Source organism: Theobroma cacao, chromosome 7, assembly GCF_000208745.1.
Source record: "Theobroma cacao cultivar B97-61/B2 chromosome 7, Criollo_cocoa_genome_V2, whole genome shotgun sequence".
NCBI lineage: Eukaryota > Viridiplantae > Streptophyta > Magnoliopsida > Malvales > Malvaceae > Theobroma > Theobroma cacao.
In genome coordinates, this window is record NC_030856.1 from 7,788,284 (window position 1) to 7,808,783 (window position 20,500).

At 33.0% G+C, this 20,500-nt stretch overlaps 3 protein-coding genes across 4 annotated transcripts; 2 read left to right on the forward strand and 1 right to left on the reverse strand.

Annotated features, from left to right (window-relative positions):
* LOC18594335 (gamma-glutamyl hydrolase 2) lies at positions 1,116-7,892 on the forward strand. Its single transcript, XM_007021854.2, has 10 exons — positions 1,116-1,608; positions 2,351-2,437; positions 2,684-2,773; positions 3,381-3,475; positions 4,425-4,485; positions 5,193-5,282; positions 5,407-5,469; positions 6,711-6,799; positions 7,356-7,448; positions 7,535-7,892. The coding sequence occupies exons 1-10, from the start codon at positions 1,162-1,164 to the stop codon at positions 7,584-7,586; spliced, it is 1,167 nt and encodes a 388-aa protein (XP_007021916.2). The 5' UTR covers positions 1,116-1,161; the 3' UTR covers positions 7,587-7,892.
* Positions 8,963-14,077, forward strand: LOC18594334. Of its 2 annotated transcripts, none has more exons than XM_007021853.2 (8): positions 8,963-9,098; positions 9,680-9,735; positions 9,856-9,980; positions 10,680-10,839; positions 11,089-11,522; positions 11,731-12,213; positions 12,706-12,826; positions 13,792-14,077. In XM_007021853.2, exons 1-8 carry the CDS (start codon positions 9,030-9,032, stop codon positions 13,928-13,930), a joined length of 1,587 nt encoding a protein of 528 aa, XP_007021915.2. In that variant the 5' UTR covers positions 8,963-9,029; the 3' UTR covers positions 13,931-14,077. The 2 variants fall into 2 exon arrangements, with proteins under 2 accessions (XP_007021915.2, XP_017980355.1); XM_018124866.1 differs by having other exon boundaries at positions 11,740-12,213.
* Positions 14,420-18,985, reverse strand: LOC18594333 (ubiquitin domain-containing protein 1). Its single transcript, XM_007021852.2, has 4 exons — positions 18,681-18,985; positions 17,677-17,799; positions 15,857-15,976; positions 14,420-14,741 (listed from the first exon to the last, which is right to left on the reverse strand). Exons 1-4 carry the CDS (start codon positions 18,715-18,717, stop codon positions 14,677-14,679), a joined length of 345 nt encoding a protein of 114 aa, XP_007021914.2. The 5' UTR covers positions 18,718-18,985; the 3' UTR covers positions 14,420-14,676.

A 20,500-nucleotide genomic window follows, 5' to 3' on the forward strand; every position in this document is an offset into this window, starting at 1 on the left:
GGCTCAAGAGTAAAGCCACCAAAGCGGTCGTTTTAGGCCCCAAATTATATTAAAAATATACAAAAATTAAGATAATTATTAAAATATTTACCTATCTCTTAGGCCTAATAAATATTTATTTTCTCTCCATTTCACATACTTATTTATTCTCAACTATTTAACTCATTTTTCATGTAAAAGTCAAGATAATTAATAAAATAATATATTTTTTTACTTTTTTAATTATGTGCTTAATAAATCTAAATTTTTTATCACTTCTCAATTCTTATAATACTATTAATTCTCAATTATTTCTCCTATTTCCAATCAAGTAATGGTAATATATATTTAATGATCTTGAATGGCTTTTTTTTCTCAACTATTTCCTCTATTTACAATCAATTAATACTAATATGTATTTAATGATCTCCAACAATTATCTTTTTCATATATATAAAACCAATTATCTTTTTTTATTCAATTTATAATATCTACTTTTAAATTTTTTTTTCTTCATTTGCTTTATCTTCTTTTACCTTCAATTTTTTTTCAAAAAATACGCAGAAAGTCTGTTATATTATTATTTTTATAATAAACCGTAAGCTTCATTTACTGTTTACAATAAACATTCAATAATTAGGTATTATTATTTTAATATTTACAAACTTTTTAACTTTAATTTAAAATTTATATTATATTATTATATTGTCTCTATTTTATGTGATAGTTAATTTATTGAATTAAAAATTTTAATAAATTTTTTTTAATTTCAATAAAAAAATCTCATTTAAATATTTAACTTTATACTTTTAAAGTTATTGAGCCGCCCCCAATAATATGCAATGGTGCCAATAAATCAAATGTGCACATGAATCATTCAAGCTTGACTTTGTAAATAATTGAACTTAATTCACACACTTAATTTGTTTTTGAACATTTTATTTGAGTTTTGAATTCGAAATCAAAATTAAATTGAACTTCGAAATTAAATCGAGTTAGGGTAGCTAGGCCCATAGCCCATAGCCCCTAAGTTACTGCTTTAACCGTCAGTACCAGAAATTAGTATATATTCACGCCAACGGTTAAAAGCTCCCTCCGTTTCTGCGCCGTACCAAGCTTTATAAGAATCCTTCGTTTCCTTTTCCTTTCCTTAACTTTCTCTCTCCATGTCACTTCCCCAAAATGCCCTCCCTCTTTCTCTCTAACCCCTCCTCGCCCTCTTCCTCCTCCGACCCTCCAAACGACGCCGTCCCTTCCCCTTCCGCTTCTTCTTCCTCCTCCTCCGACATGTGGAATTACCTTATTGTACCCATCCTCTTCTACCTCTCCAAAGACCTTTCCCTCGCTAAAGCTGAAACCTCCACTCCACTCCTCCTCCCGAGTCAACGCAGAGACAACTCCTCCGCTGAAACACTGAGTTCCGCTTCTAGTTGCACGACTCTTGACCCGAAGCTCTATTATCGGCCGGTGATCGGGATACTGAGTCATCCGGGGGACGGCGCGTCGGGGAGGCTGAACAATGATACGAACGCGTCGTATATAGCGGCGTCGTATGTGAAGTTCGTGGAAGCGGCTGGGGCTCGAGTGATCCCTCTTATTTATAATGAGCCTGAGGAGATTCTTTTTGAGGTAAACACTCTAGTATATGTTCCTTTTTAAAAGAAAAGGAATGTTTATTTCAGCTGTACAAATGCTGAACTATGACTTAGGTTTTTTGGGGTTTTAACTTTTAAGTTAAGTTTAAGAAATTAGACACTTTGTCTTGGAAGATGAGCTAAGATTAATATATTTTTGGTAAATCTTATTTTTGGGTCATAACTTTTACTAATGGTAATAAATTTGCTAGATTAATAAATACTAATAATTTCTCTTGTTTTTGTTAATAAATTAGTTAGTTATGACTCTTCATTTAGTCTTGATTCTCTTGCATGATGTGCAATTTAGTTAATAATGGCAAATGCTAGAGAGTGTGCAAGGGCACTTGCTTATTTTTAGTACATTTAATGTAGTGAAATGTGATGATTTTCCACTTTATAAGTGCCCTTGGGGCATTCTTAGCAACACCCTATTACACTCTCTCATTGTTTTCCATTTTAGCAATGATACGGGTTGTGATTTTGTAAATGTGTCAGGATGGTGGGATGGTGGGTTCATTTTTGTGGATGTTCTTCTGGATATATCGTCTAGGTTCTTAATATTTGAAAAGTTATTTTGATTCCCTTGTTGATCGCTATGCATTTCATTTTATTGCTTTGGTTTGCTATGATTAGACACTGGTATGATGCTACGATACCTGCTTTAGCATTCTTGTTGTCTTCCTTTTCTGGAAAAAATTGTCATCTTGCTAAGTCTCATCACTGTTGTATTACAGAAGCTTGAATTAGTCAATGGCGTGCTTTTTACAGGAGGGTGGGCTAAAGCCGGCTTGTACTATGAGATTGCTCAAAAAATTTTTAAGGTAATTCATATTTATTTCCCTGTTGATTTTTTTTTTTCAACAAAATTCAGATGAAATCAACACAAATATAGACAAGAGATTGATTTTACCAAGTGAGGTTATTATTTCTTCATGTTAAATGTTCTATTTCCATGCATTAATTACAAAGAAAAATAAATCAAGTTGCTTGTTCCCCCTACACATTAATGATCTCACTCTAAGAATTCTTCACTTTATACAAAATCTTCATTTCACTGTTTCTTGCAGAAAGTTCTAGAGAAGAATGATGCCAGAGACCATTTCCCATTGTATGCCATTTGCTTGGGTTTTGAACTTTTAACAATGATTATCAGCGAAGTAAGCATCCCTTTCATTATCTTACCTCTTTTTTTTCTATATAAAGGGAAAAACAATTTACTCTTCCTAGGATTTTTATTATTTATAAGGATTTTCTTAATGGAGTTAACCTTGCTTCTCTATGTTGTAATTGGTATGCCGTACTTATATTCATTCATTTATCATGGCAAAATGACAAAATAAGATGTTTTTTTTTTTTATTTTAAGCACTTTGTTATGTGTTTTTGTGAGAGATTACTCTCAGCCTCACATGTCTAAACAAGGCCAACTCTTGCCTGTTCACCTTATTGTGAAAACTGCTGTATTTAATCGGTTAGGATTTCATGATTACCTTCTTGGTGGCAACCAAATCAATGGTTGACCTTGTTGAGTATTTCATAATGGATTTGAAATCATCCGAATCTCATCTCATCACTTTATTATCTTCGGCCCTATGGTTAACTATTTCTCTCTTATGCAATCACTTCATTATAAATTAGCTTAATGCTAGCCATGTCTACTTTGTCAGACAAACTATTTTAGTTTGGGATTTTTTTTGGTTAAATTGTAAACAATTTAACAAAGTCTTAATTTAATCAAGACATCAACTTTTTCTTCTTGATGATAGGACAGAAATATTCTTGAATCATTTAGTGCAGCAGATCAGGCATCTAGTCTCCAATTTGTGAAAAACATTAATATCGAAGGAACAGTATTTCAAAGGTACGAAAGAAAATTTATCATTCAAGGTCCATTCATATTGTTTTGTTTTGGTGTCATTACTTTTTATCATATCAATGCTACATATCATATATAATTATCCTAACTGGGTAAAATATTTGTGATTCCTAATGTGTTTTGCTGGTAGTCATTAGATGCTCAATAGGAAAGTTCAAAACAGTTAAACTGTGGATGCAATAAAGGCCAATGCATTTGCATTGCTAAGAAGGCAAAGAGTTTAATTGTACATATGCGTTTAACACTCTGTCTGAATGGTCTAGCAATTTCATGTTAAGGCTATGGGCCTGCCGCTTTTGTCCTTGTTATGTTAGGCTTAGACCGTGAGACACATGGCAATAAGATGGTGCCAGTACCAGCCAATGCTGAACCTTGTAGTCAAGCACCACTAGCACTATTAAAACCTTGTTAGGAAGAGAATAAATGTGTGCTTCTTTAGTTGCCTGGTTAGTAACATTGAATCTGATGTCCTTAGCCTACTAGGCTAGTTTTGAAATAGATTTTGAGTATATCCTTTTTTGAACTTCAGGTTCACACCTTTGATGAATAACAATAGCTATGAAAGCTAATAATAAACTTTTAAGCACTTATTGATAAATAACAATAGCTACAATAATATCCTGTTGTCTTTGCATTAGAGGGTTTTATGCTTGTTGTTGGTATATATGTTTATGATATTCAACCTTTCAATCATTGGGTGGATATGAGGTGATTTTCAGCCAATAATTTGTTATTTGGTACGAGTTAATTGCTATTACATTTTGAATGACTAAAAAGATAGGGATTGTTCCAAACTTTCTATTTTAGCCCAACCTGACTGAGATCTATTTTGATGAGAGCTTATGTAATTTCTTATAGTTGGTGTAATTATATGTTAATATGTTAATCTCATTGATCACAGCTTTACAGCTTGAAATTTACATTCTTTTTACAGATTTCCGCCAGATTTGCTGAAAAAGCTAGGTGCAGATTGCCTAGTCATGCAAAACCATCATGTGAGTTTCAGGGCTCCTTTTTTTTTTATTGTTTAAATTATTCATACAATGTATTATTTTTAGTTTTTTCTTCTCTAACATGGCCTTCATGGTTAATTGCTAAAAGCGAAAACTAATAATCAAGCATCTACATTCAAATTTATTTTGATGTTTTCTAATCAATATTTTCTTATTTGATTCTGTTCCTGGTTGCCTGGTTTCCTCTAATTGGCAATTTTAACAGCTTCCTACTTGACATCTTATGCATATTAGCATATATGAGAGATGAAATGAATTTTAAATTATAACTTTACAAACTAATTTGTTCATGCCTTTTGTTTTCTTAATCTTTAATTTGATTTCCTTGAAGGAAAAAATTTGCTGGGGTTTCAGGCATGTCCACCTCTTTCTTGGTAGGTAAAATAGCAGAAAAATCAAAGGACAAGATGTCCTTCAGGGAATAGCTAGCTAAGAGTAGAGGCCTAAGAAAGAAAAAAGATGCTAATACAATTTAGAGAGGGAAAAAGAAAGGAGCACAAGGACAAGCAATGGGACTTTAGTTGTTCAGCTTTAAAGATAATGAATTTCGATTGAAAAATGGCTGCCATTGATGAATGCGCATAAAGAGAACCTCTGCCCCCCTCTCTACTGGCACATTGTCAGTGTTATGCTTAGATCTACAAGCTAATTATCAATGTCTAAACCAATGTCTCGTTATGTTGTAACAGTATGGCATTTCACCAGAGAGACTTCGGAATAATCCAAATCTATCCAGCTTCTTCAAGATTTTAACAACAAGCACAGATGATAATAACGAGGTACTGAACTTTACTATCAGTTGCTGGTGTTTACTATGCCATAGGACTTGTCTAACTTGATTTATCTCTTTACTTTTTATGGTTGCTTTAAGAATCCTTATTTCTGTAAAAGTGTTAATAACAGGTCTATGTCTCCACAGTACAAGCGCATGGGTATCCTGTTACTGCCTTCCAGTGGCATCCAGAGGTACTTTTTTTAATATGCTTTCCGATCATCTAGCTTCATGTTTATGCCTCCCAAAATTCATGGTTTTCTGTTAGATAGTTTACCATTAAATGTTGCTTTGCTGGATGTAACTTCAAAGGAAAGAGGTCTGATAAATGGATGAAATTTATTTCAAAAAGAAATTATCTCTAATGTTGACACACTTGAGTACAAACCATGACTGCTGAAAACTAAAGTTTACTTGTATATTTTTGAAAAGCCTGTCCAACAACTTCCTATGAGCCTTCCTTTCTTTATGTTTGTTTGACACATAAATACTCAATCAAAGATTACAATAGTTGTTTCCACTGGATGATTGAATCTTCCAGAAACCTCCTAAGTTTGCTTAGTAGGAATATTTTTCGTATTCTTTGAATTTATAGAAATGATGATATTCTTTATTCCCCTCCCTTGTGGCAACCTTCTGTTTCATCTTAACGGTTTTTATCCCATACTAAAGAATATTAATAGCTGTCCAGTGTGAGCTCAAGCGACTAGTTTTCCCCTTGAGAGTCTCTTTTTGTTGCTTCCCTGATCTACAAGGTAGTAAATAATGAAAATGCATATACTCAGTCTACACCAATTAGTACAGAAACACTCTCTCTAATTTGTTTGCTCACCAGTTATCCAAAAAACATAATTTTTTACTCATGGAAAAACCATGTGGGAGTTATTGGAGACACAACGGCAAATTGGATTAAATTTTCCTTTATAGGTGAAGTACTATTCGTTACTTGCTTTGATGACTGCATGCATGTATTTGGTAAAGGAATGGAGTTCACTTTGGAGGTGCCTCTTTATTCAATGAAAAGCATACTACTATATTCACATCTAAAATCTCTTGAAGGATGCAATCAGGGTAAGAATGTGTTTTTGGAGCATGCTTCAGCAGGGTACTTGGGATGTTTTATTTAGTATAATTGTTTTATTTCAACTTTTCCTCATAGGAGCAAATGCTGCAGTTGGTTTGAGTAATTTCTGCCATGTACTCAATTTTGGCATGAGATTTTGACTTCCACATAATTTTTCTTGTAAAATAATAGTCAAATGTATGACCCATTATAAAGAATCAGTGTCTCCTTTTTCTTCTTATAACTTTTGTTGTTTCTCCTGCCCATGTTTCTCTTGGTCATTTGACTTTGTTTGCAAATTTATTGCTTTATACTTTGATCTAGCAATATTACTCCATTTCAAGCTGAATAGCCTGACCACATAACTTGCAGAAAAATGCTTTTGAATGGGGCTCAACAATGATTCCACACTCCGAAGATGCCATTCAAGTGACCCAACATGTTGCTAACTTTTTAATCAGGTTAGGAATGTTAACAACAGGAGAAATTAATAGTTTGTTCTCTATATTCTTTCAATGCAGTGAGCAGTAAATTTAATATATGACTCGATGGAGTGAGGCAAAATCTTGCACTTCACACACGTCATAGAGTGTTGTGTAATTGTTCCTATGTGGATATGCTCTGCTTCATGCTATGGCATACGTATGGAAGAAATATTCAAAGGAAAATTTGATGAAATTTAGTTTAATAAGGTATAAGAAGTAAATTGTTTATTATGAAAGAAAAGGAAAGAAAATAGGTGAACCTCAATTTTCAACGGGCAAGACTGCAAGTAATATTCTGGCCAAAAAAGAAAATCCAATGGATTTTTGAATATAAGAATGATGAAAGGACAAAAAGAAGTGTATTTCTAAATTAGGTACAAACCAGCTGATTTAAAAGATACCAAGCCATTGTGGAGTAGTAAATGCAAATCTAAGAAGCTAAATCAAGTCTTGGTAGTGAGTATTTTTGACTACTACTTGTAGTACTACATTATTTGTTTGCAATTGAGTTATTATCATTTTTCTGGTGCAGTGAGGCTAGGAAGTCACTAAACAGGCCACCTCCTCGAAAAGTGCTTGATAACCTCATTTATAATTATAGCCCTACCTACTGTGGGAAGGCTGGGTAAGCTGATACTATCCTTATGAGACTATTAACAGCTTCATATTTGATTGTAAGGCTACCAACGTGTTCCTTGTATTTGACTGCAGGAAGGGATTCGATGAGGTCTACATCTTTACACAGCTTCAACCTCGAATTTGAAAGGGTTGCGCCGGTATCAGATGTTACAGATATGTTGTGTAGAAATATATATACATTGTTCTTATGTAAGTGTTTTGGGCCACCTGTTCTGAGTTCTGAATCTGAATGTTCCCTTCATGTCTTAATATCAAGCTGTGCTCAGGAACAATCTTTTATCAGACTTGAAGGGATATTGAATTATTGTCATCAGTCAGCATATAACATATTCATAAGCTACATGTACTGCTGCCACCTTATGTTTCAGTTTTCCTCTTCACTAAGTGAGGAAGTCTATACATTCAGTGGCTAATATCACATGCTTATCTATTTATTTATTTTATTATCCAAAAAAGAAAAAGGAGAACAGAAAAGATAACAACAATCAAGAGGGAGCACTAAAAAAAAGACAGAAAATTCTACAAATCACATGTTTTCAAACAGTCCCACTAAGATGCTTGACTACAAACTTGAGAAAGTAAGAATGAGAAATAAAATCCAATCTCTTGCTATTTCTGTCAGTATTGATGATTAGTATTTTTTTTAGCAAGATTGAAAATACTATTATACATGTTACAGTAAATGTGTCTATTTTAATAGGTACTTGAACATTTAATTCAATGATAAGTGAATACATTTTCTTTCATATTTGAATCTTCCAAGGATACCTTATAATCGTATATCTTGTATTATTCAAGATTACGATAAGGTTTGGATAGTAAAACCATTACCTATCACGGGTTTGAATATATATATATTATTTTTTGTTTGTAAATTTTTATAATTAGTGTAATATTAAAATTAATTAATTATTATAAATATGATTTTAAACTTAATTTATTTTTTATGAATTAATTTTAATTTGCTAAATCAATTTTCAGTGAAACTATACATAAAAATTGATTTTAAATTTATTTTAATTAAGTATTTAATCGAGTAGATAATACATAAAATATTAAGATATAAGATCGGACAGTAATTAAAAATTTAATCAGATATTTATAAGATTCGGATACCCTATCAAATAATCAAATTCAGATTAAAGTACCTCAAACTTGGTTTTTTTTCCCTTCCTTCCCATGATTTATAAAAGTTTATTTTGACATATTGATTAAGAAAAGTAATATTTAAAAAGAAATTCCAAAAACTCTACTTTGAACCCAAAAAAGGTCCATTAAGTAACAAAGTGGGTCCACCAGAATCAATAGCCTAGGCCCCATTAAAACTTTCACACTTAGCCCAAGGCCTACAATCCAGAGTCATGAGCCCATTGTGTCCAATTTGGTCCTCCATAGTCACGTGCAAACCCCAATCGTCACGTGCGAACAACAGCCATTCGTCCATCCCTATTCCCCTAGCCCTTTATATAGTCCCCCGTACCCATATGGAATGGCGGGAAAGTCAGTGTCCTTCGTAGAGGGAAAATCTCCCAAAGCTGACTTCAAAACCCTTCCCAAAATAAGGACAATGTCCCAAATTGAAACCCTAGGTATTCTCGAAGAGATCCAAGCTCTCGTCTCCGATAAACTTCAAGTAGTAAGTTTTATTTATGTTGGATTTTATTTGAATTTAGATATTGACTTAATTCTTCTATTTTTTTCTGGTTTCTGTTTATTTTTCTCTTTTTCTTCTGCTAATTTGAATTTTTGCTTTTAGTTCATGGTCTTAATCTTCATGGGTTCTGTCCAATTTTCTTGCTTTTTACTGATTTTATTGATAAATTGATTTCTGGGTAGTGGCTACAATGGAGCCTCTTTTTTATTACTTAGTAAACTAGAGGGATAATTTATTCCTCTCTACCCTCTTAATGTTTTGTTTCTTCTTTTTTTTTGTCAAAAATGAAATTTACGATTTTTATAATGCAATAATTCTCTTTCAAGGTGGAATTGTGTAGTATAAAGTTTTTAGTACAAAATTTTCAGTCTTTAGCAGCTTGAATGATGTTTTTGATAAAAATGATGTCAGAACAGGATAACAATTTGCCTGCCCTTGTATTATCTTCCTGATTTTTATGCTCAAAGAAATTGCTTTTCTTTTCGAGTTATAAGCTAGAAATATCATTCAAGGCTCGGACTTTGTATAAAGTTCTCATTGTTCAAAATGGTTTTTCTTTTCAGGTGTCCTACAAGTGGCTGAGTCGTAATTTTCTGGTGTCATCTAATGTAGCGAAAAGGTAAGAATTCCCTGCCAAGAATGTAGTTAAAGTTTGTTTTCATGTATATAGCCATGTGCATTCACAGACACATACAGAGATAATATATAACAACTTACTGATAATTGTACATGTACTTAGATTGCTTGCTGAGTTTGTTGAGAAACATGGAAGTGGGTTAGAAGTTGTATATAGTTTGTCTGGCTGGTTGAAGAACACTCCATCAAACTATCATATACAGCTTGTGTCAGGGCCTAAACTTGCAGGTTAGACTTTCCATGACAATTTCATCTTTCCACTTATTTTTATATTTTTACGGTTAAGGGTATATACAACTTCACACCTGTGCTTGTGTACAGCAGGCAGGACCATTCTTGGGATGGATGACCTATGCATAATAGAATATTCATGGTAAATTAGACGGAAGTTCATTGATCTGTGGATCTCCATTGTAGCTAGAATGCTAACTTGTAATATATTTTATGAGAAATCCTTATTCAGTTGACTGACTGACCTGTTTTTACTTTTTTATAATTAAGACTCACAAAGGGGGATTTAAAATTGTACAATGGAAATTTAAATGCAATTATATACAATGAATGAGAGAGATTGCCTTTTTAATCTATTTTAACTTCCAAATTTTCAATATTGCTGCTAAAGTTTCCTCTTTATCAGTTTCTTTTTACTTAGGAAGTTATCTTATGGGTTCTCATTTCTGGATTTTTCACTATAAGTTATTGAAATATGTGCAATGCTCTCCAGTTTGTGCATTAAATCAACCCAACGACTTCTCCATCTGAATAGACTTAATACAGCTGAGTACACTAACTTTTTAAGATGTGTTTGGTGGTTTTGAGTATCTTATCTATCTCTAACTGTTTTGCCATAATTGTATTTATGTTGTTTAGCTATTAAAAATAGGTAACAGAGATTAACGGCAATTCTCTTTCCTAACTTTCTTGCAGAAGCCAAGCAAGAATATGATGGCAATTGCAGAGTTCATGTGTACAGTGTGCAAGCTTGCATCCCAAAGGACCCAGCTGCACTTTGGAATACTGAATTTATACAAGCTGAAGAGCTCTTCAAGCAGCCCACCACAGCAGATAATTGCTTGAGAGATAACAGGTATCCTTCTATAAAGTGATCGTTGCAGCACAGGAACAGAAATAGATTTCATGTTGTGTTGGTAGGTCCTTCATAGTAAGGAAAAAAAAAGGCCTTTTTTTTTTCTGGGGTTGGGGGGCTGGGTTCATGATATAAGTCTACTCATTCTCTGGATAAACTCTTGCCGGAATTTCACATGCTAGTTTCTTAATCAGATAAACATATAGAAAACTCTGAGTAATGTGTACATGTCCTTAATGTTTTCATCAGGTTCTGTGGGATATTAACTTCATTTGTCAAACGCAACGTCAATGGAACTTCCGTAAGGGTTGCAGCTGTACAGCCAAAGAGTGTAGGAATCTCAGGACCGCCCAAACATAATTCTGCTCAAAACAATGCAGCTTTACCATCTCAACAAAATAAAGTTCAGCAATCAAGCTTAAAAGTTGCTCAGCAGCCTCCCAGTGTGGTAAAAGATGTTAAAAGCAACAGTACTGACATAGGAGTCCATGATCCGGCCAGCAAGCCTTCTGCTGATAAAGAACAAATTTCTTCCTTGTCTTCTAATAAAAAGAAAGACCAGAATGATAAAAGCTCCACTGCAAGTGGAGGTTCATTAGCAAATTTATGGGGTCGTGCATCTACAAAACCGAAGCCTAGTTGTGTGCCGGCAGATGATAGTGATTCCATCCAAAATCGCAATGGTTTGTTTCCATTTGATTTGTTTCTAGAGTTACCTTGGTATATCATTTTTTTTATATATAAATTGAAAAGTAAACTTATATTCAACAAATCTATGGCTCACATTACTTAGATGGTTCTGATATTTGATTTTTTTCATTTCTACAACATGGTTTTTATATTCTTAGCTGACTCTTTATCTTGTTTCTATAATTTGTTTTTAATTATTAGTGAGTGCAGATGCACAAATTTGTGCTCGTGAAGCAGTAGAGGATGAGAACAGTGACGATGGTGCTCAAGATGTTAATTTTAGGAGAGCTTCTAATGGTGAAGGCAATAGAAAACGGAGGGTAGTTTTTGATTTCTCAGATGAGGATGAGTATGAAGATGCTGTCAATCTAGCTTCACCTGATCCCCCTAAAGGGAAATCATCTTTTGATTCTGAACAAAATTCTAAAACTTTGGTTCCAAAGATACCCAATTTGATTGTAGACGAGCCAAAAAAAGATGAAATAAAGGTCAAGGAAGAGAAAACTACTAATAGAGAACCCAAAAGCTCAAGCAAAAGCACAACTGGTGGACATTCCTCTTTGGTTAAGGTTGAAAACCAGCTTCCTGAAACTGATGCGAAGGATAAAGTGATTGATGCCGCTCCAAATTCACCTAAAAGGAGAAAAGTGATGAAGACACGAATTGATGACCGAGGAAGAGAAGGTAAATCCAATACCTAGCCTCTCTCTAAGAGTGCTTTGTTTTCTTTGTCAGTGAATCATCCAATTTTGAAAATTTTGTCACCTGCTCTTTCTTAGGTCAATTGGGATTTGAAATACTGAAGACAAAGTTTAATCTTGGTTTATATTTACTTTTTTATCTGTCATCATGCAACATTTCTTACTTTTTTATCTGTCATCATGCAACATTTCTTACTTCATGCTAGAGGTATGCTCTTGTGAAGTTCCTCCAATGCCTACAGTTTTACTCATCCAATTAATTTTTTTATGGATACTCCAAATTTAAACTTGACCACTGGAAACCTATAATTGAATATTTTTATCCATCTTGCTTTCTATGAGAGATGTGGACATTGGTGTTCGTGCATATGCATCCTTAATGCACTAAATTGGAGCAAACAGTGTTCGTAGTGCTAAATTCAACAGATTCTATCTTCTCATATTAATATTTTTCTCCCATTTTTGTTAATATTAGTAACTGAGGTAGTCTGGGAAGGTGAGGAGACAGAGGTGAAAGTTGAAAGTGACATGCCCAGGAAAGTTGGAAGTGGAACACCCAATGCTGACAACAATACTGTCACAAATACTAATAACAGGTTAATGCTATTTTCTCTTCATTGATTTTTGCTAGTTACTCATTTTTCCCAGCAGAAGTGCACTTTCACAGTTGCTTACCATGTCTAACGAAACACTTTCGTGTCTGAGAAATGGCCAGCTGTTTGGTTTATTTGTTTTTGCCTGCTATAAACACTCTGTTTAGTTGTACTGATTCCTATGCCTGGAAAATGATTCCAGGATACCTAATTCTCTGCTGCTGCACTCAGGAAAAGGACAAAAATAAAAATTATAAGTAAAAATTTATCTCTTATAAAATCCCTCTAAATGAGAGAAAAAGAAATGCCTTCTATATTCTTGTATAATGTGCTCTCTTTGTCATTATAATATTAGTACATTCTGCTTTTGATTTTTATGGTAATTCAGTTGGCATCCTAGTTATTTGAAACTCACCATGCCAAAATATGAATTTATTTTTTTCAGGATTCTCACTTTGGATAACCCATTACCTGTATAACCTTTCGTTCTTCTCTCTTTCCTCCTGCCAGGCATGAGTAAAACGAAAGCCCAACAGTTATTTGCTAAAATACTAGGTCCTATGAGGGAGGGTTAACAATTGTCACCAGAATAACAAAAGAGGACAGTAGGGCAGAGTGGGATTTGTGTTGCACTTTTAACTTTTGAGGATATTCATAGTTAACACACATCTTGAAGTGGATGGTAATCCTCTAAAATTGTGTACCCTAACTGTAAGGAGGGAAGAAAAGAGAGAGAGAAAGGGGGAAGTTGTATATAGCTCCTTACTGCAATGACCTAAATATTTTGGGTGCTTGTGTTTCATGCCTACAAGCTATTGAAACATTGATAGGTTTCTAAGCTATGTGCATGTCACTGAGGCCAATGTTTGTGCCAATTATTTAGATCTTTTATTTTAATTTTTCTGTTTTAGTAGAAAATTAGTAGCTAGGGCATCAGTGCCATCTAACTATTTGATTTGTTGATGCAGGCCTCCTGCAGCCAAGAAGTCTCCTGCACTTGGAAACACTGCACCATCTAATCCAGGAGGTAAAGCTGGAAACAAGAAAGCTGGAAATGCAAAGGATCCTAAGCAAGGGAACATTCTATCGTTCTTCAAAAGGGTTTGATCAGATTGATGCCAAGCGGCTTTGCTTTTTCTTCCCATTTTGTATGAGCTTTGCAGTAATGAAAGGTTGCTTTAACAGACATCAGTATATGTTCATGTATATTCTCATGGACTTTTATGAAGTTATATTTCTCAATTTGCACCTTCATCTTCTGGTTATGAGAATTTGCTGGCATTGTTCAAGTAATCTGCTAGTTTCAAAAGGGAATCTTTCGAGTTCGATTCATCGAACTTTAGAATCATCAGGTCAGATGCTGCTCCAGGATGAGATATCATGCCAATGCATACTCTGATTCAACTCAGTTATTTTAGTTTTACTTTGGAAAACCAGAATCATATTGGTTTTGTATGCTATCTGCTTGGCTTTGGGTAAAATAATTCAGTCAACAACTATTCTATTCATGGAAATATATATATAGAATCTTCAAGTTGGGACAAGGATCAAAGTTCAAACAACAATTATCCCCACATAACAGCCTGACAAATAACCTTTGCCTAGCAAGCCCAGAGAAAAACTGAGACAACTTACCAAATTCAAAACCAATGTTTTATGCCCTTGATCGATTCATCAAAGAAACTTACAGCAACCTAGTGAATGTCCATGGTCAAACATAAAAGTTGGAAAAAAACCAAAAAGGCATAAATGCCGGCACTGAGTTTATCAAGTGTTTCCAAAGAACATGAGAGCATAATATACATGATTTACATTCATTCTTGCACACACAGCACTCAGAATTCTCTCTATTTTCAACTATCTCGGATTAAGTTGGTCGGCTCACTCAAAACATACTTTGGTAGTTCATACTTAGCACCTGCAAACAAGAGTTCGTATAAGGCATGTTAGCAGGAATTTCTCAAGCCAGAGAAAGCAACACTTTCTAAGTTAAATTATTTGCAATAAATTACTGGAAATACACCATTCCATACTAGATAGCACCAGTTTTAGTTCTAAATTTGTTAGAAATTCAGTGGCATCAACATCACCCTACTAAAACTTGTGTGTTTGGCTTTAAAAAACATTTTTCATTTTCTATTTTCCAATTTATTGACCATGTGTTTTATATATCAAAATGAAAAACTATTTCTAAACGTAAAAACAATGAATACGTATTTGGTATTGTATTTTGTCAATATGTATTATATAACTGCTATTAATGTTCTCAATATGTATCATATACATATACATCATTGAGTAAAGATCAACTTAATTTGATATACACAAATATTCAATTTAGTGCATGTTTGGCCTAGCTTTTTTTCAGCTTATCTACCTCTTAAAAGTAAAAGTCAGGTCAAATATGATTTTTTGAGAAGCTCTAAAAAAAAAAGTAGCTTTTTTTTCAAGAACAAAATTTTTAAAATAAGAGCTTAAAAAAAAGCTCCAAGGAGGAGCTTTTTCTTCTCTTCTTTTAAAAATGTAAGAGAATTTTTATTTTTGTTCAAAAAATATCCTCATTTATTAAAAATAATTACAACTATTANTACCCTTTCAAAAAAAAAATACCTTCTATGATAATTTTAACAAAAATTATAACTTATAAAAAAAAACTTATAAAAAGAAATTTACCAAACATCTTTAGCTGAATTTTAAAAGCTATTATTTTTCATAAGAGCTTCATAATAGCTTTTAAGTTAAAAAAAAATCAGACCAAACAGGCTCTTAAGACAAATAATATATAATTAAATGTTACAATTTTACCTAAATCTTTTGTTTAATTTTTCATCCACCTAACACTTGAATGTACTTGATCAGACAAAGCAAATATATACCTTGAAATTAGAAAGATAAAATAAAATGAAAACATAAAAAGCCTGTCTTTTCTTAAACCAAACAGAGTCCTAATTATTTCCTGGGAGGTTGAATCTTGGCGCTATTAAAAGGAGGCTCAAATAGTCATCAAAATCTGATGCAGCAAAGGTTTTTTACCTCTTTCATCATAGCAGATGGTTAAATCAGCGTTTTGCACTATGACCCCTGCACTGTCCACAATAGCTTGAGCAAGGGTTAGATCAGCTTCAGCAGCAGCTCGAAGTGCATCCCAGATCTCTAGTGTCCAGGAAGTTGAAGTACATTTCAGGTCCATGCCAAAAATAACCAATTTATTTTCATGTATGCAGAGTCAAAGGAAAAAGTTATATTGGAAGTAGAAGGCTATCAAGAAAACCATACTTGTTCAATTTAGTTTCAATCAGTTACTTCTAATGTTCTATTCTACAGTAAAACTAGATTGCACTTATACAATGTAATGGATTTCTTGTCAAGACCAGACTTCTATATCATAGACAAAAAATGGTTTTATATACCACCTCAAGTTAGAAATATAACCTTCACTCTTCAAAAAAAAAAGTTAGAAATATAATCTTCAACTGAATCTTTGATGCAGAACCACCTTGGTGATATATTTGGAACTTGGAATTATGTTGAAGTTTTATGCCTTGTATTTATATAATTTGGTTGGTTATTTTTCATTCAGCTTTGAGTTACTGAGACTCGAGTATTGATGTCTACCCCTTGGTTCTCTCTTTTCCGTCCCTCATTTCTTCTAATTCTATCCTATGTTCCTCTGGTTCTTTTTCCTCTTTGATAGTCATGTAATTTCTGTTTCTCTCTTTCCCACCCTTGGTTCATCTTACAACCATATTACTATTCAGTATTCGAATTCTAAAGTGCCAACTACTGGCACTAAGTATTAAGAGTTTGTAGGCTTAATCTAGTGATTTGCAAAAATCATTGTAGGCTTTCAGTGAGACGTGATTTTGATTAAAATAAGTGTAGCTAAAATGGCTATTCTCCTAAATCATAGGTGTCATAAAACAGTGATCATCTTTTACTCAGTACAACTTGGCCTGTCTTTGTATTTAAGTGGCGTTAAATACTGTTATTAAAACTCCTAAATATCAATGTTTAATTTGACAGTCATGTCCATGGAGAACCTTCTAATGAAACCTTTAGTTCTCATTAGTAACTTTACTCTGGTCAATCAAACATTAAATCTAAGTCATCAGCAATGTGTAGGTCAGCCATCTCAGAATTCAAGTTGTGGGTAGACTGTCAACGTGTTTTAAGGCTGATCTAAATTTCACATTGTAAAAAATTAAACCTAAAGCCATCCTGTCAGCAATGTCCTTAGTTATCATCATTCACAAGGAGATTGCTAAGGGGAACCTAAAGCCAACTCTACATTCATGCCTGTGTCAGTTTTTCTTTTCTTTTCTTTTTGAGCTATAAAACTTTAATTAGTCTGATCAGTGAAAGAGTTGGGCTGGCTAGTTTACACTTACCATTTTCAGTTAATCCGTATGCATGCTTAAGTAATTTACACGCATAATCCAAGATCCTAATTTTATATTGCACAGGGGATGTGGAACTTAACTGATTAACATGAAAATACCTTCCTACATGAATCCGAGTATCTAAGTACAACCATTTCATTTTTATAGTTCTAGGTCTAACTTCAGAACCAACCAAAATTTGAAATAGATCAACTCAGTCTGATTCAGTTTTCCATAAAAAAGGATTCACCACATGACTAGGTCTGCATATTGGTGGTGTTAGCTGCCATTATTAGACTAACTCATAGAGAGAAGAAACGCTTTTGATATGGCCAACTCAAGATCAACAAAATTTCTTCTCACAAACAAAATTGGGAACATCTACATACAAATATTCACAATCTTATCCATGTTAACCTAACAGTTGATTTAGATTAACAAAATCCTTGGTGATTATAAGTCATAGGTAACTACCTTTCCTGCCACCATAATGAGGAGCAGTGTCCCAAAACTCTTCACGCATCTGCACAAGTTGAGACTTTGTAATTGGCTGAGGGTGTTTCCAGGGTTTTGGCTTCCTGATCTTTTTCACATTCCCTGTTGAAGCCAAAAAAGTTAACTGTATTACTTTTAGACTATAGTACATATAATATTCGACTGTGAATCTAAAAGCATGAGTTCATACTGCACTTTTACCAGGAGTTAGTTAGCACAAGGTGAAAAGAAACTAACAACCCAAATACTCAAATACTACCTCTTTTGAATATAGCATGCTTGGAGCTCAAACTTCACGGTGTTATAATGAAAATGTCATATATGAATTGTGCTAAGATCCATTAAAATACCCATTACATGAATGAATTTATAGCCGATTTCATGCAGCCGAGGGATTAGTCCTTTTGTTTTCATTAAATTTCAAGACAAAAGCATATATATAAATAAATAAATAAATATTGTTGCAACTCCTAAAATGCCATTTTTCTTCATTGAAAAGTAAATCAACAAAACAGTTCAAAAGCAAATGACTACTAATTGCAAGCTAGTAAGTAAAGATTCAAATCTTCATCCTAAATTTAGCAAATCCTTTTCAACTGACCAGCCACTTTTTTCTTTATTTATTTATTTATTTATTTTTGACAATTCGTTAAAGAAGAACAATTTAATCACATAATTGAATAACGAAAAATGCTGATAATCTCTAACATTCAACGCAATAAAAAAAACTAAAAATTGGACAAAAATAAAAAAAAATAAACGAAATTCAAGCGGCTGCCTTTTAGTTGCTTAGAAGATATCGGAAACTTTTGCTAGTCAATCTACCATTTGACTATCTTAGCTCAACGTTTTTCTTAAGTTGAAACAATTCAAATATGTTGCCATTGTTCCATAAGCTTCCAATTTTCCCTACGATTTTCCCAGGAACCAAACAGAAATTCCGCAAACAGAAGAAGAGAAAACACTAAAGTCAAAAGCCTGACCGTCTCCCTTGGCCGGCGTCGATCCAGCACAGCCCATTCTGCTTTTCTTCTAAAGCCCAAAAGCTCACAATTTTCAAAGCCCAAAAAAAACAGGGGAAACACAAAAGTTTGCTCCTTTTATATATTTTCAGAACAAACTCTCGTAGTGTTGTTGTTCATTGAAATTGAAGTCAAAGCTTCTTTAAAGAAGAGAGGGAGAAGGAGATGGAAACGTTCTCCGGTGAAAAAGGCCCTGCAGTTTTTCCGGTGAATTAAATTAAATTATGAAAGGAAAAAAAGAAAGGAGGAAAATGATGATTTGATGATGATTGGGTAAATAAATAAATAATATAATATAATATTAATAATCTCAATAAAAAGAGAGCAATCGTGAATCGATTGTGATTGGTGGTTGGCTGTCATGTTCCTCGTTCGTGAGTTTCTTTATTCAATCTTTCTAACTTTTTTCCTTTTGGGGGGGGACTGCCAATAATTTATCCTCCATTTTAGCAAATTTTACATTTATCCTTATAACTTTAATGACTCTACCAATTAAGCCCTTGAGAATCTTATCATTAAATATCTTACATTATCCTATATTTTATAATCCGGTTCGAGTAATAATTAAGCCTTTGAGAGTCTACTGTTTGAGTCCTCAATTCGGAAATCTCAATGTTCAAATATTGAGAAGCGAAAATTTTAATTTTTTAAAAGTCAAATTAGTGTACAAAGAAATTGAATCTAATATCTAAATATTTTCATGAGTAATTTGTTATCTATTTTTTTAATTCAAATATGAGCTTCGAACTCATCCTCTTAAGATTCAAATTGTAGTATACATCTCTAAAATAAAATGTTTAAACTTTTTTTTTCATTTATTGGAGGTTAGGAATTGGGATTAGTCTCTAAACTCTTGTTCTTGTTGAGTAATGATCTCAATTTTTATTTAATTTGAATCTTAAATATAATATTTCTTTAGAATATATTAATAACTATTTTAAAATGATGAAATTTCCTATTCATTCATGTGATCACGTATGTTATTTGTTTGATTATATAATTTAAAATTTTAAAATTTTTCAATATCTTTTCAAAAAAAATATAAATATTTTTAATAAAATAATATTTTACCTTGAGATTGAAATTCAAAATCCTCACTTGACCATATGGGAACTCACAACACGTGTAATCTCGTATAAAAGTTTAAAAATATAGATTTTTTTAATTTCTAATGCAGATCAATAGGACTTAATTGTAAGGTTTTAAATTATAGGAACGAAATTGGTATTTAACAAACCTTAAGGGATAAAAATGGGTATTCACCTAAAAGGAGGGTGCGGTGAAGTCTATGGAATCTTCATGACACGGCAACGTTTATTGACTTGTGAGAATTTGCCATGTCAGCAGTGGATGAAGATTTGGACCTTCTGTAGGACCCACTTTTTAAGTGTCCTATTATTGAAGATAATTGGGCCCGCCATTGGCGGCTTTGGGCAAATCTATTGGTCTCGGGAGTGTGATGACATTTCCGTTGATGATTATGAAACTGTATTTTCTTTTTCTTTTTCATGGAATTTCCATATTTTCCTAATTTTTCAAATAATAGATTTAATCCTTCACTAACCAATAAATTAAATACTCAAATACAATATTTTAGAATTACTTTTAAAATTGTAATTCATAATTAATCACAAAAAAATCTCGAAAAAGATAATAAATTTAAACTTCAAACCTTAACCCTCAAAAAAATAATAATAACTAAACTAAACTTTACTTGTAAACATAAGATTAATTTGAGGGAATAATCTTTCTCAATGTCAACAAAGATTGTAATTTATTGA

Bases quoted from the DNA above. Each gene is read 5' to 3' on its own strand.
- LOC18594335 (XM_007021854.2), top strand. From the start codon at position 1,162: ATGCCCTCCCTCTTTCTCTCTAACCCCTCCTCGCCCTCTTCCTCCTCC. The intron at 1,609-2,350 runs GTAAACACTCTA...GTTGTATTACAG, and splicing joins CTGAGGAGATTCTTTTTGAG to AAGCTTGAATTAGTCAATGG. The intron at 6,800-7,355 runs GTTAGGAATGTT...TTTCTGGTGCAG, and splicing joins GTTGCTAACTTTTTAATCAG to TGAGGCTAGGAAGTCACTAA.
- LOC18594334 (XM_007021853.2), top strand. From the start codon at position 9,030: ATGTCCCAAATTGAAACCCTAGGTATTCTCGAAGAGATCCAAGCTCTC. The intron at 9,099-9,679 runs GTAAGTTTTATT...TTTTCTTTTCAG, and splicing joins TCTCCGATAAACTTCAAGTA to GTGTCCTACAAGTGGCTGAG. The intron at 10,840-11,088 runs GTATCCTTCTAT...TGTTTTCATCAG, and splicing joins AATTGCTTGAGAGATAACAG to GTTCTGTGGGATATTAACTT.
- LOC18594333 (XM_007021852.2), bottom strand. From the start codon at position 18,717: ATGGGCTGTGCTGGATCGACGCCGGCCAAGGGAGACG. The intron at 17,800-18,680 runs GTCAGGCTTTTG...TGGCTTCAACAG, and splicing joins GACGCCGGCCAAGGGAGACG to GGAATGTGAAAAAGATCAGG. The intron at 14,742-15,856 runs GTAAAAAACCTT...TCTTGTTTGCAG, and splicing joins CATCTGCTATGATGAAAGAG to GTGCTAAGTATGAACTACCA.